This window comes from Bidens hawaiensis, unplaced genomic scaffold (genome assembly GCF_021521415.1).
Source record: "Bidens hawaiensis isolate Kalapana, Puna unplaced genomic scaffold, B.hawaiensis_p1.1 tig00036720_1, whole genome shotgun sequence".
In the NCBI taxonomy this organism is placed as follows: Eukaryota; Viridiplantae; Streptophyta; class Magnoliopsida; order Asterales; family Asteraceae; genus Bidens; species Bidens hawaiensis.
Genome location: NW_027496403.1, coordinates 17,201 through 32,610, shown reverse-complemented (window position 1 = coordinate 32,610; position 15,410 = coordinate 17,201). Strand labels below are relative to the sequence as shown.

At 37.6% G+C, this 15,410-nt stretch overlaps 2 protein-coding genes across 2 annotated transcripts; both read right to left on the bottom strand.

Moving 5' to 3' along the window:
• Positions 1–8,381: 8,381 nt before the first annotated feature.
• Positions 8,382–11,673, bottom strand: LOC143588715 (myosin-binding protein 3-like). Its single transcript, XM_077069647.1, has 4 exons — positions 10,435–11,673; positions 10,243–10,386; positions 8,856–10,134; positions 8,382–8,704 (listed from the first exon to the last, which is right to left on the bottom strand). Exons 1-3 carry the CDS (start codon positions 11,483–11,485, stop codon positions 8,879–8,881), a joined length of 2,451 nt encoding a protein of 816 aa, XP_076925762.1. The 5' UTR covers positions 11,486–11,673; the 3' UTR covers positions 8,382–8,704; positions 8,856–8,878.
• A 2,805-nt stretch (positions 11,674–14,478) lies between these two features.
• LOC143588714 (F-box/LRR-repeat protein At3g26922-like) lies at positions 14,479–15,254 on the bottom strand. The gene is made up of 3 exons (XM_077069646.1): positions 15,165–15,254; positions 15,094–15,103; positions 14,479–15,041 (listed from the first exon to the last, which is right to left on the bottom strand). Exons 1-3 carry the CDS (start codon positions 15,252–15,254, stop codon positions 14,479–14,481), a joined length of 663 nt encoding a protein of 220 aa, XP_076925761.1.
• Positions 15,255–15,410: the final 156 nt, after the last annotated feature.

Sequence of the window (15,410 nt, the reverse complement as noted above, 5' to 3'; positions counted from 1 at the left end):
TAAGCATGTAAATAACGTAAATGGTTTTCATCGTTTCTGTGATACGGATTAAGGTTCAGTTAAGCTCAAAAATTTAAGTTGGCAACATCTCAGAGATAATGATGTCTTCTATCTATTCTCAAAGCGTATTTGGCTATACCCAAGTCACCCCGAATTGACTTCGACCCATAGTGTCTGATTAACTTGTATATACTCGTTGACTGCTTCCCGTTCTCTTCTTACTCCAGACATGAGAAGTCTTGATTGTTACTATGTCTCATAAGTACTAAAAATATACATGTTTTTTTTTTTTTTTTTGTTTTTTTTTTTTGTTTTTTTTTTTTTTTTAACCAAACATTCTTATTGACTTCGGAGTATTAAACTACTGCAAGTCCCGAATCTGGATCACTGCAGTGTCTTGAAATGCTTTCTTCACGGGAATCAGATCACTCAGGGGCTCGTGTATGACTGGGTAGTTGCTTTTCTGCCTATCCTTCGAAAAGATATGTATGAAGACATACAAAACTCTTAAGGAGTTTCCACGTAAATTCGAGTAGTTTAAGTTAGTATCACATACACTTTTACGCACCATAAAAATTACCACGACATACAATGACTGTTCTAAAGCCTTTTAAGCCTAATAACTTCACTAGTTAAGCACACACGATTAGTATATATATCATTTTCCAAGGTTGGATCAATTTTCTGTTAAACACAGCATAGAACTTCATACGAAGTAACAGACTTGAAAATTAATTTCATTTCCCTTTAAAAAAAACTTTAAATTCAATCGCCCCAATCACGTCAAAGTCGTCAGGTAAACGGCTATCCTGAAGATCCAATGGATCAACTGGACCGACCACATACAAGTATGTGTCCTTCTTACTAAGTATGACCGACTAATTTTCAGCAACTGAAAGAACACACGTCATAGTTGCCCCGGTCACTTTCAGTTTTCCGGTTAATGGCTATCCTCATTCTCTAATTTGAAACGAGGACCAAAACATATCCTAGGATATGTCCATCAAACTGAGGTAACCGACTAATTTTAAGCAAAAATGACCCATGTTTTTTTTTTTTTTTTTTTTTTTTTTTTTTTTTTTTTAAATCAAAGACATGGTTACTCGGGATTGATCATCCCGTTTAGCTCAATTAGGTTTTGAAATCTGGATTTATCAAACGCTTTTGTAAACAAGTCAGCAAAATTTTCAAGTGTATCAACTTTTTCGATCTTGATCAGTTTCTTCTCAGCACAATCCCGTATGAAGTGATGACGAATGTCAATATGCTTAGTTTTACTGTGCTTCACGGGATTGTTAATTACTGAGATGGCGGCAGTGTTATCAATTAAAATAGGAGTAAGTAAGAAATTCAGACCATAGTCGCGCAATTGTTGCTGAATCCACAAAACCTGAGAGCAGCAGTTGGATGCTGCCATGTATTCAGCTTCGCATGTTGAAATTGCAACTGATGTCTGTTTCTTGCACTGCCAGGAAACTAATCTTCCTCCAAGAAACTGACAGCCTCCTGTTGTTGACTTCCGACTCTGATTACAGCCTCCATAATCAGAATCTGTATACGCCACTAGTTCAACGTCTCCCCCTTTTGGGTACCACAACCCTAGTTTCGGCTTGCCCTTAAGATACCGCAAAATCCTCTTCACACCTTTCATGTGAGATTTCTTTGGGTTTGCCTGAAAACGAGCACAAAGACAAACAGAAAACATTATATCGGGCCTAGAAGCAGTTAAATACATTAATGAACCTATTATCGCCCGATACAGAGTAGGGTCCACATCTGCGTCACCATCTGATTCAGCGCCCAACTTGTGATTGACGCAGATTGGGGTGTCATATGGAGAACTGTCCTCCATCTTGAATCTCTTCAGCACATCATGAACATACTTTGTTTGATGAATGAACATCCCATCCTTCTTCTGATCAACCTGCAATCCTAGAAAGAAGGTTAGTTCACCCATAGCACTCATCTCGAATCGTTTCTTCATGACAGTCTCAAAATCCTGACACATGGATACTCTTGATGCAGCAAAAATGATATCATCCACGTAGACTTGAACCAGTAAGAAGTCACATCCTTCTCTCTTCACAAACAGCGTACTGTCAATCAATCCCCTTTCAAAACCATTTACCAGCAAGTAGTCCGATAACGTTGAATACCAGGCACGAGGTGCCTGATGTAACCCATATAACGCCTTGCTCAACCTGTATACGTGATCCGGAAAGTCTGGGTCAGGAAAACCCGGAGGTTGCTCAACAAACACAACCTCATCAACTTTCCCATTAAGAAACGCGCTCTTCACATCCAACTGAAACACCTTCATCTTTTTAGATGCAGCAAACGCCAAAAACAATCGAATCGCTTCTAACCGGGCAACAGGAGCGAAAACCTCATTGTAGTCAATACCCTCTTGTTGATTAAAACCTTTAACAACCAACCTCGCCTTATTTCTCACGATAATCCCCTTTTCATCCCTCTTGCACTTGAACACCCATTTCGTGCCTATAGCATGCACATTTCTTGGTTTTTCAACCAAGGTCCAAACTTCCATTTTCTTGAACTGAGCCAACTCTTCTTGCATGGCTTCGACCCACGAGCTGTCCTTTAAAGCCATTTGATAATTCTTTGGTTCAATTTGGCTTATAAAGCAGGAGTACCAACATTCATTCATTATACCTGTTTCTTTTATACTTGAATAAACACAGGTGTGCTCATTCAGGCTACTTCTGGTTTGTACACTCGAGGACACATCACCTATAACGTTCTCCAATGGGTGATCTTTGTGAATTCTCGTGGTCGGAACAGCACCGACATGCAAATTGTCTTCCAAGTTCGAAGAGATCTCATCTATGGTTGTTTCTGGCTGAGAGTGAAAAGGATTAATAAATTCATCTTCAGTTGAGGCCGCAGGGGTATCGATCATGTTTGATGTGGAAGGTTGAGATTTCTCAAAAATCTGATGTTGCAATATATTCTCTTCCTCATCAAGTATCATCTTCGTCACAGCTCTTTCGTCTTCTTCAGAAATTTCCAAATTAGGTACGTTAAACGACTTAAAAAGTTTAACATAGTCAAACAGCTCAGCAGGTCCATTGCTTGGTTTTGGCGGTTGGTAACTAGTAATGTCGGTGTTACAAACCACCTCCACCTTGCAAGTCGACGTATTGAAGACCCGTCTGTTGGGAGTCCCAACAACATAACCGACTAGGATTCCCTCATCGGCCACTTCACCAAATTTCGAGTTAGTCTTCAAAATCGAACAAGGAGACCCAAAAGGTTCAAGACCGCACAAGTTGGGCTTCCTTCCGTGCATAAGCTCGTAACAAGTTTTTCCAAGTCTCTTAACGGTTAACACCCGATTCAGAATATAGCAGGCTGTAGCAACTGCTTCAGCCCAGAACATCACAGGAAGCTTTGAGTCTGCCAGCATAGTTCTGGCTCCTTCAATCAACGTTCGGTTCTTCCTTTCAGCTACTCCGTTCTGTTGTGGAGTATACGGAGCGCTGTATTGATGCTCAATACCCTTCTGAAGACAAAAGATTTCCATCTCAAAGTTCTTGAACTCTGTCCCATTGTCGCTTCTGATGAATTTAACTGATTTACTCATGACGTTCTCGACTTTTGTAATCAGATTCTTCACCATCTGAGTCGTCTCGTCTTTCGTTTTCAGAAAATATACCCACGAGTATCGCGAGTAATCATCAGTTATCACCAAGCAGTAAGAAGTACCACCTAGACTTTGTACATTCACCGGACCGAAGAGATCCATATGAAGTAGTTCTAGAGTACCAGCAATTGAGTTGATTGTCTTGGTGAGATGGCTTTTCTTGTGTTGTTTTCCCTTCTTGCACGCTATGCATTTATCTTCAAAGTTAAAACTCTTTAAGGGAACGCCCATCACAAGCCCATTTTTGACAATGAAGTTCATCTTACGAAGATGAATATGTCCCATTCTCCTGTGCCATAATTCTGATTCTGATTCGCTTGCCTTTGTCATTAAACAGGATTCTCCGGTGGCCATTTCAGTAGACCTCATATCCATCACGTATGTATTCGTTTCACGTGGAGCTTTCATTACTATTCAATTTTCTGGTATATGAAAACCAGGCTTCAATACAATCGCTTCATTCTTAGTGAAATGGACAGTGTATTCTTTATCACAGATCTGCGACACACTCAACAGATTGTGCTTTAATTCCTCCACAAAATTTACGTTTTCAAGTGTCATTCTCCCATTCGACACAGTTCCTCTACCGGTAATCCTTCCTCCGCTTTCACCAGCAAAACTAACTCTAGCTCCCTGAACAGGTTTTAAGTCTTGCAACAAGTGTTTGTTGCCTGTCATGTGCCTGGGACAGCCGCTATCTACAATCCAAAGATTGTTTGCAGCCCTGTTCAACTGTTCCTGCACAATAAAACAAAGAGTTAGAATCTTGGGACCCAAGACCAATTGGTCTTGGATCGAGACGTCCCGTACCCTGGCTTTCTTAAGTTAGCATCAGGATAATTTCTGTAAGTCCTGTTAGGGAATCTCCCTGCAGATTGTGTGTAATGCCTTCCAAACCTTTGAGAATTGAAGGTGTTATATCTTGAGGTTTGGTTGTAAAACTGAGGTTGGTTTTTATGAAAACTTGAATTCGTTACATTTTGGCATTTTTTAAAGTTTTCATTTTTAGCAGTAACAAAATGACGCTTATACTCAGTTTTATTTGGCTTCACACCTCTTAATCTTGGCTCCAGAGGGCAATCTGCAACTAAATGCCCTAATTTGTTACATCTAAAGCAACACCGACTCTCCAATTTCTTGTCAAATGTTGGTTTGGATGTAGAGGTAGTGTTACCAGCCGTTCGTCTCACATAAGGTGGGACGTACGGATTGAGTGGAGAACTCTTTTTAGAAACTTTATTTTTATCTCCATCGGTGGGTAACCCTACCTTCTCTTTTGTCTGATCAGATTCGGACAACTTATCCGAATCCGATGAAACTGGACTCAAAACAGAAATATTCACATTAGAAACTTTCGAACTTGTTTCTCCACAGCTAACACTTGGTTTTACACTTGTAATCTTGATTGGAGTTGTCTGAGGAACTTCGAAATCGACAGATTTCTGAACACTCGGATTATAAGTATAGTTGTGGTTAAAGGGTGGTGGAACTTCATTATATCCGATTCCTCCCCTCTTTGCAGAGGTACCTGGATCACTCACGAGGTGATCAAGGATGGCCGAGGAATTCCTGAACTGCTCAAGTTTGCGGTTCAGTTCCACCACCTTTACCTGGTGGTCAGCAATCTGTTTATCTCGATCAGCAATCACTTTAGTTTTTTCCTCCAAAACTTCATAACTAAGATCAATTATTTCAATTTTCTCAGCAAGTTTAATTTTTAAGCTTTGAATGTCTTTTTCACATGCTTTTATTTTAATTTTATAACTCGTTTCTCTTGCTTTCGTAAAATGGTGATCTTCTTTAATAGTTTTAAAGTCAGCATCTAAATGGACATACTGATCAGTTATTGTTTTAAGTTGCTCAGACAAATTCTCACAACTAGTACAAATAGTTTTAGGACTTACCTCGGAGCGATTATCCTTGTCATCTGCCATGAAAGCTGTTTCTTCTTCAGTAGCTTTCTCAATTCCTTCAACCTTCTCACATTCTTTCACTTCAGCCTCAGCCATGTTCGCTTGTTCACCAGAACCACATGAATGCGAGTTCCAGTTGTACTCACCTGCTTCTCTGGTCAACATGGCGTTAATCTCTCTGTTAACTCCAGAATGTTGTGTAGGTCGACCTTGTCCTCGTTCAACCCTCTCATTTCTGCATTCCTTGGCAAAGTGCCCGTACTGCTGACAATTATAGCACCTTACCTTGGATTTGTCGAACCCGGGCCGACCACCAACAAATTTTCTTCCAGTTTTGTTCATAAAACGTTTCACACGCCTCACAATCATTGCCATTTGCCACTGCAAATCCATCTCCTCCAGATCATCAGCATCGATCTGATCGTAATCCTCATCAAGAGCAGCAGGGTCCACAATCTTCCCCTGGATGTAGTTTTCATAGGAAGCAATAAATGATGCATAGACTGCAAACTGTTCTTCAGCAGATTTTACACTCATAGGCATCTTGGAATAACTATTGCTAGATGCATTTGCAGAAAAACTACTTGTGGATGCTTGAGGCTTTGAAGTACTAGATCCTCCAGCAACGAAACATACATCACCATTCGTGTTTACAGAAACTTTTCCTTCATGAGACAAGTCAGAGCCTGACTCCCCTTTCGAGTAAAAGGCAGCAGATTCAGGCCTTGAACTTGAGCCTGAGTTAACCTTAGCACCATACATACCAGGGTCTTGTATCTGATCTGTTGGTGTTTCCTTTCGAACCATATTAAGCTCATAAGTTCTGAGCTTGTTTACTGCCGTTTCAAGATCACAATTTGGAAAGTCTCTGTCTTCCCTCATAAGGACGGTGTACATTTCCCACTTCGGTGGGAGAGCATCGAGAAGCTTTTCAACGATCTCTTCTTCTCGGTAAGCAATTGAATAATTGCTGAGCTCTGTCATTAAATGATAGTATCTGGTGATAATATCATCCAGTGATTCGTTCTTAAAAAATTTGAAGACGGAGAACTGGGTTTTTAAGAGTTTGATCTTTGATGCACGTATACCCACATTCCCCTCGAATCTATTTTCAAGAGCATCCCAAAGCTCTCTCGCAGAAGTGTACTTTCGGAACGTATGGAGAACCTCTTGAGGAAGTGCCATTGTTATCGCAGCATGGGCCTTGCTTTCGGCCTCGTACATTTTCTTCTCTTCGTCCTCCATTTTGCTGTACTTCTTAACCACATCGCGACCTTCGTATTGCGCAGTTGGAGGGATATATCCATCCTGGATGCACACCCACATTTTGGCATCCTGGTATTTGATGTATTGGATGAATCTGTCCTTCCATGCCACGAAGTCAGTTCCCTTCATCAGCCTCGGGGCCTTAGTGGCAGACCCCGCTTCTACTTCCATCTTGACCAAGTCGGAGATATTGATCGACGACATCCTTGCAAAAACCTGAAAAACCTGGAAAAACAAAAAAAAAATATTAAAACAGCTCAGTTGGCGAAGTTAAGAATAACTTCGCTTGAAGGTTAACTTCGCTGAAAGAGAACTTCGCTGAAATCTTAAATTCGCTTGATTTGGGCGAAGTTAAGAATAACTTCGCTTAGCTCTGGCGAACTTATGAGTTGAGCGAACTTGGGTTTGAAGCGAAGTTGCGGATAACTTCGCTAAGGCGAACTTATGAAGTGAGCGAAGTTGTAGTTAACTTCGCTAATCCTTATATCTTCGCCAAAAACCCTAATTCCAGCGACGGCAACTTCGCCTGAAGAATGGTAACTTCGCCCGATGAACGGTAACTTCGCCCGATGAACAGGGAAGTTTGTTCAGATCTGTTTTCGTCAATCCAGCAGCTCCCGATCAATGCAAAGGCTTGAAAATGACTGTCAAGCACTAGCAAAACTCAATCCCAACAAAAACACGTCCCGCGAATAGGTCAAACGAGACGTTTTCTACACCCGCGTGAAATCCCGAACCTCACAATCGAGCCGATTGGCTCTGATACCAATTGTAGGTTCCTGGACGGATCGTACACGGGATGTCTCTAACAACGCAGGTGCGGAATCCCTGCGTAGGTAGATACGAGTGTAGAGTATATAGAGATCGAACACACAAGCAATAAACCAACCACGTTATATTGATAACAAACACGTGACCCGAGGTCACCGTTACAGACTATGACACGTAACTCGGTTACTGAAAAACTGAAACGAAAACCCTAAACGAACAACCTTAAACTGTTTCGTCTGAAACAGTATATAAACACGACAACTTCGCCACAGGCGAAGTTGTCAATAACTTCGCTGATTCAACAAGTTCGCCATAGCGAACTTGTTGACAACTTCGCGCATTACAAAACAAACATAAACAAAACATAATTACATTACAGACTCGATTACAAATGCTAGACTATGAACTACTGACATACATGTACCAACATTAGTGAGTAGGCATTGAACAATTAAATCCAAAACAAACTTTATATACTTGCAAAAGGACACATAAATACAATGAAAAGGGCCCCTTGCCCTTTCTTCTACTACAAAGACAAACTCAATACAAAGAAAAAAATTCCAAAATTTTGAAATTTTCCTAATCCAAATTGTCAACCATAAAAAGAGTATATTGTTCCATTTTGTATATCTCATATTTGTCCCCTTAATATTATAAGATTATACAATAAAACATAATGTGTAACATTATGTACACATTATGTTATACAATATAATTTTATAATATAAATAAGATTAAACTAGAACATACAAAATAAACAACATATCTCAACTTATTACCAAAAGGTACACTATGTAACATACATATTTCAATGGACATACATAAGTTAACTTTACTTGACATGAAACTAAATCATTGTAAAAAATGGTAATTTTTCTTACCTCTGACCTTTTTTTCTTTCTAAACCTCATCATCCTCCTTTTTTTCCCTTAAAAATAGAGATGAAATGACTCAAAACCCCTTGATGCCTTTAGAAACATACTAACAGCACAAGGGCATAATTGAAACAAAGAAAAAACCACATGAATGATCCTCTATTCCTCCATCCTCTAAGGACTTCTCTTTCATAATGCACCACCTTTTGACCCTAAAAACATGTGAAAAAAGTGGCATAAAGCAACTAAAATTAATAAACAAAAGTTTGCTTTCTTTTTTTATCATCACAATAAGAGTTTCTATATTATAAAAAGATAGAAACTCTTGATGGCTTATTAGACAAAAAATGACTAGTTACGTACCGCGTATAGATTTGTAACGGATCTCATAAGAGGACATTCTCGGTGTAACTCTTTGATCGAAGGTTCACATCTCGAAGGTCTCGTAAATGATGCAAGATTTCTTGAAGTACTTCCATCCCTTTGTCACCCTTTTTAATTGATCCGATTAAGTGTTTTAAAAACCCTCGATTGGCCTCTAGGGTTTGTAACCTTACGTATAGTTGATCAATTTCCTCTTCCATATCTATTCGCTTCTTTTCGAGTTCAAATCTCGAGACAGCTGTGTCTTCAAACTTAAAGTGATGGAATCCATTCTCGTGTCCGTTTCTAACCGTCACATTATCATATACCCCGATACTTATCGCGTCAAAAAGTGGAAGAAGTTGATTCCCCATTGCTTGTTTTCCATTTCCCACAAATCCATTTGTAGTACTCTCAATAACTTGACCACTAAAACCAATATTGTTAGTCTCTTCATAGTGATCCTCTATTACCTTCACATTAGCAAAATGCTGATCCTCTTCATCACTCAATGCTACAAGCTTCTCTTCAAGAAACTTCAAATGCTCGAGAATCGAAACCCGTTCTTCCTCAAAATCCGCTAATGTCGATTCCAAATCCAAAACCGAGTCAACGGGGGCATGTGGATGTTGGACCTCTCGATCCCCATCATGGGAATTTTCGTCTTTTGGTACATGGTACAAATCGATAGACGCCCCATCGTCATCCTCCGAGTGACTCCATGAAACCGAAACAGAATTCGTTTTCGTCTTCTCTTTCGCCTTGTAATCCAACACCTTCTTTTTGTACAATTCCAATTCCTTTTCCTTCTTTAACATAAGCTCATTCAATAATTGTAACGCCTCTTGATCATATTCCGACTGTTCCTCCATCATTCGTCGATATTGCAATGCCTCCATTTGCATTGCCGCCTTCTCTTCTTGAAGCCGGTTTATCATTGCCATTGTCTCATTAGCGGCCACAGCCGAAGCGTTTCTCTCCTCCTCCAATTCCAAGTATAAATCACGCAACGCTTTCCGCTCGGCTTTTAAAGCCGATTGGAGCTTCTCGACCGTGTCAATGGGATCACCACCATCCGTTTCGCTAATCACACTTCCGTCAAATGACTCTTCTGTCCCCGAGTCTTTCGGCCTTGAGATCATCCACCTCTTGTGAAATGGATTCGGGCTATGAATACCCAATGGCGTATCCGGAGATCTATCCTCTTCAATCTCTTCTATATTTATACTCAAATTCTTCAAATCCCCTAAATTTTCTTCCACAAAAGGTTTTTCACAATCTAATCAATAAACAAAAACAGAACTTAAATGAGTTCTTAATATTAACACTTAATTGAGTGAATACATATTAATCATATTATTAAAACACTATTTAGTATTAAACTCACCATTTTCAAGATGTGAATGCACATTATCATAAATTGTTGAAGATTCTTCATGTATGATCTCATCACATGAATCCAAAACAGGAATATGTGTTCCAATTGACACATTTTCCTCTTCTTCATGAACTACAAAAACAGAGTATTTGATTATTATTATTTAGTTTAATTCAATTAAACTTACAAAATCAAACTTACCCGAATGACAACCCGAATCATCCTCTTGAACTCCTTTATTCATATCAGCTTTTTCATCACCCAAATCTATCAAATCAATCAAATTATCAAAAAAATTGGGTTCTTGCTCTGTTTTTTGTTGAACAGAATCGACGATTTCTTGCAATTTCGTCTGAGCTTCTTGAAATTCCCCAAATTCATGCTCTTCATCTTTAAAATCGCTTCGATGGTTTTCGGTCTTCATCTTCAAATCAATCAAATTCTCAGAAAATTTGGACTCTTGCTCTGTTTTTTGGTGAACAAAATTGACGATTTCTTGCGATTTCGTCTGAGCTTCTTGAAATTCCCCAAATTCATGATCATCTTCATCTTCAAAATCGCTTCGATGGTCTTCGTTTTTTGAATCGAGTACTTCAAATTGAATCAAATCCTCTTCTGTATTAATCAATTTTCTAGTAACTTCAATCGCATACTCCCCTGTTTCCCCTGTTTCAAGTACCACACCTCCCCTGCTTTCAATTTGTTGTACTTCTTCATAATTTGATCCCAAATGATCATCCAAAACATCTTTCTCGATAAAATCACCAATCGGGTTCCGGTTTTCAACACCATCCAATTCATCCTCTAAAGGATGAATCACAAAACAAGAAGCATCATCAACAAATTTCCTATCAAAACTCACTCCACAACAAGAACACTTCAAATCCACTTCATTTTCTCCATCATCCCGAACCAAATCAATCCGTTCCACCTTCGAAAACACAAAATTCCTCGATTCATTCCGAACCCGTAAACCAGAAGAAGAACAATTCTCACACATACCACAAAACTCAGCCAATTTTCCATGAACAGAACAGAATTTCAATTCCGAAACCTCTTTCGAATGAATTTCACATAGACGATATCGAAACCGATCAATTCGTGCACACGAGAAACATGGGGGGTTTAAGTTAAAGAACTGGGAGAATTTGATGATCAAATAAGTGAATACAGAGTTGAGAAGAAGAAGAATGATTAATATCCATTCGATAACCGCGTAAACGAGAGCGATTGTGATCTTGTTTGCAGCCATTACTCTGTTTTTTTTTAATGTGTATTTACAAAGACAAGAATTGATGAAATATGAACAAGTGAAGAACAGAGAGATAAGTTTTTGTTTAAGGTTTTGACAATTGAGTTTTAAGCAACAGATTTAAGACTTGTATGCTGTCATTGGGGCTACATTCTACTTTAATTTAATATATTTTATATAAAATAATATTAAAAAGGTAAACCAAGTGGAATTCATGTTTTGTTTTGAAAGTAAACTTATATAATTTCATTAAGAATAATATCTTTTCAACTTAACAATTAACAAACATGTTTAATACATGTACATGTGAAAATCAACGAAGCCAAATTAATTGAAATTAATTTAACGACTTGGAAACTAACTGAGTAAACTGAACAGATTGGTTAATAAAATAGATTAACCGATGACTTCAGGTTTGGTTGAGGCTAAAAAATTTGAATCAAACTGAACCGTACACGTCTCTGGTAAACAAAACCATATATAGACTTCACGTATTTTTTAAGAATGATATATGAGACTATTAACAATTTCTCTTTTTCACACTCTTTAGCGAATTATGTACATGTGATTATACAATTGAGACTGTTATACTTAAAATTAATTACGTATTTAAAATGTCTATATATATTTGTGTTTAAATGATTTATAAACCTTCCAATAAGACTTAATGCAAGGACCATTGTATATTTTGGCTTTTTTATTATTATTATTATTATTATGACAACCATACTTAATACATTAAAATGGTCCATAAAAAAATAAAATCATATAAAAATCAAATATTCAAATGTGATGTAGTATCATAATAAGAATATAAAAGCCAGTTAAGGGTTAGGGGGGTCGATAAACCACAAAATAAGTAGGTGGTGGGGTCACTAAATAAAAGTAAGGTGTGGGGAGCCACTAAGGATATAACATGTTGGACCTAATCATATATACTTCTTTTACAAAAGCTTGACCGGACCGGATCTATCGGTTCGATCATCTTAATAGGATGAAAACAAGCAGAGCCGAGTCAAGCCAAGCCAAACTCGACTGGGCTTGAACTCGGGTCGTTTAACTTACATGAAGCTCGAGATTAGCTCGTTTCAAGCTTCATTTTCAAAGATCGAGCTTGGCTCATGAGTAGATTTTCAAGCTCGAGCTCGGCTCGTTTACTATTTATTAATTACTATTTTATATCTTTTAATTATTTTTGTATATATATTTTTTTCCAATTATAAATCATGTATAAACTAATATATATTATTTAGTTATTTTTATTTACCTTTTTATAATGTTATATATACTATACTAATTAGTAATTATTAAATTTATACTTTAAAAAAAATATGTAAATGACAGACTCATTTAAACTCGCGAACCTCGAGCTCCATAAGTGAAGCTCGGGGTCGTTTATCACACGAGCTTACTTTTAGGCTCGAGCTTAGTTCAATTAAGCTAGGCTCGATCGAGCTTTTTCACGATCCAATCTCAAATATCTCGCGAGTGGCTTGGCTCGTTTGCACCCTTAATCATTTAACCGGAAAGCATGGTGTCATCAAAACTACTGTGTTATATGTTTAGATATAATTGGTTGCTATAAACCCATGTGTTGGCATGTTGCGGTGGGAACTCTGTTTGGTTCGTTGCGTTATCGGTTTCTACCATATTATAAACTTGTGGGGTTGTTTATATACGTGTTGCGACGGAAATTCAATCTTTATCGGTCCGTACAATATTAAAAAATTGTGAGGTTGTTTGTGTAAACTAATGAAACTTGAGTGTTACCATATTAAAATTTTAGAACTTGTGCGGGTTTTATGTAAATGATTTTACACCGTTTTCAAAACTAAGTTTTTAATCTATATATTTTAATATTAATGGATTGGGTGCATATCAACTAGAATAATATAAATAACGTAGTAATAAATCAACTATATATGTGCTTTATTACATAACCAATAGATCTACTCATCAAGTCTACCAAGATCATCTCATATTCAAGATTAAAGTATTGAACTCACAACTAGACCGTCCATCATGAGAGAGCTTATTAAGGACAACACACGAATCAAGCTTAACCGTCCAACCAAATTTGAATTAGTCTTTCCCCCTTAGTTTATTTATAGAACATACTTATGACACGTAATTGTAATTTATTTGTATCTCTTAAGAACTATCTTGTTAACATAAGTTTAGTTTCTAAGATTAAGCAGAGGGATGTAGAGGTTTCGAGTTTTATGTAAGCATCTCTATAAGATTTTAAGTTTGGAAAACTCGATTTGTAATAAACTCGGATAGACATGAGGTTCAGTCTAACTATATACTTAGATACTTAAAACTGATCAATTATTGAAAGTGTCTAGATGCATAATGCCATTTTGTTTGTGTAAACAATGATATAGAAAACCTCTAACAAGACTTAATACAAGGGCCATTGTATTTTTTTATACCTTTGGAGATAATATAAACATAAATTTAGAAAGCAAGTATTTGATCATGATGACTTAATAATAAGTATTATATATACAATAAATAAGAATAATTTTACATACTAATTAACTAGATAAAAAGAGAAAAACTATAGAAGTTACTCATTTAATTGAAGTCAACTCAAGCAACCCAACAATCAAAATGCAACCTCTACACCAAACAAGGTGGAGGTGACTCGGGCTTATCCCATGGCGATTCGGGCTCACCCAAGTTAAATGAAAACAAACCAATATTCAAAATCCATAACTGATTAACAAAATGCCGTGGTGCGGTTATAATTGAAATGTATGACACAACCAAACAAAACTACATATATGTTTGTATGCTTTACTATCTAGAGTGCAGTAGATTATGGAAGATGTTTAATGGAGCAAAATAATCAATTACAAATATTACAGAAAAACTGATCAATTTTTTTATATCTGCATTACAAATCATGGTTAATGGTTTATCTAGAAAACTAATACCTCTTTGGCACAAACATACATAACTTAAAAAAAACTAATACCTATCCAACATTACGTTTTTGCCCAACCGCAAAACTTAATCGATTCCAATGCCGGAGAACCGCCTATAATCCGAAACAAGCTTTGATAGACTTCTTGGTGAGCGGATGCATCTAACGATACCAAACTTTGAAGGTTTATCTCCAAGTTTTGTTCCAACAAATTTGGGACCCACCTTGTCAACCTCAGTTTGAGTATTTTGACGGTTGGGCACGTGAAGAAGCTCGTGGGTAGCTCCAAAAAGTTCACTTGCAAGTCTAACTCGGTTATCCGCTTGCATATCCCGTCATGAACCCACGAGATCGGAAGGCTCGTTGGGCCATTAAAGGCGCGAAGCAGACACATGTGCAACTCATCAAGTGAACAACCATCTAGCGCTTCCATGACGCGATCATGCAAATTTGATACCCGCTCGACAGTATCAAAAGGAGCCGCGCCATCAAGATGAATAGACCAAATGTGCTTCCAGCTTTGTTTCCAATCAGACGACAGAAAACAAGTCCGCACCGCAATCTGAATGGGAAGTAAAGATAACAGCGTGCACCACCAACTGCAAGGCAAAGCGCTAAGCAGATCTGCACGTTAAATAAAAACTTATCAGAAATTAATAAACCTAACGTATCTAACCAATAAAATACTAAAACAGAAACAAAAAAGACAGAATATTTGCAATATGCATAAACTAAAAGTTATCTTACCCAAACCTGATTATTGAACACAATCCATTTCAACCAGAACCCGATTAGAATATAAACCAAAAACCAATCCAGAATATACCAACCAACCATATCCCACGACAGAAGCAACTTAACATCAATATAAACTTATATATAACTAATTCTAGTTAGCCAAGAGCTCTCAAGGAAGCAAATTAAAAATAAAAAGAAAGAAACCAGAAATTGCTAGCCAAACCATGATATTAAACATCAACAGCAGATTGGAAA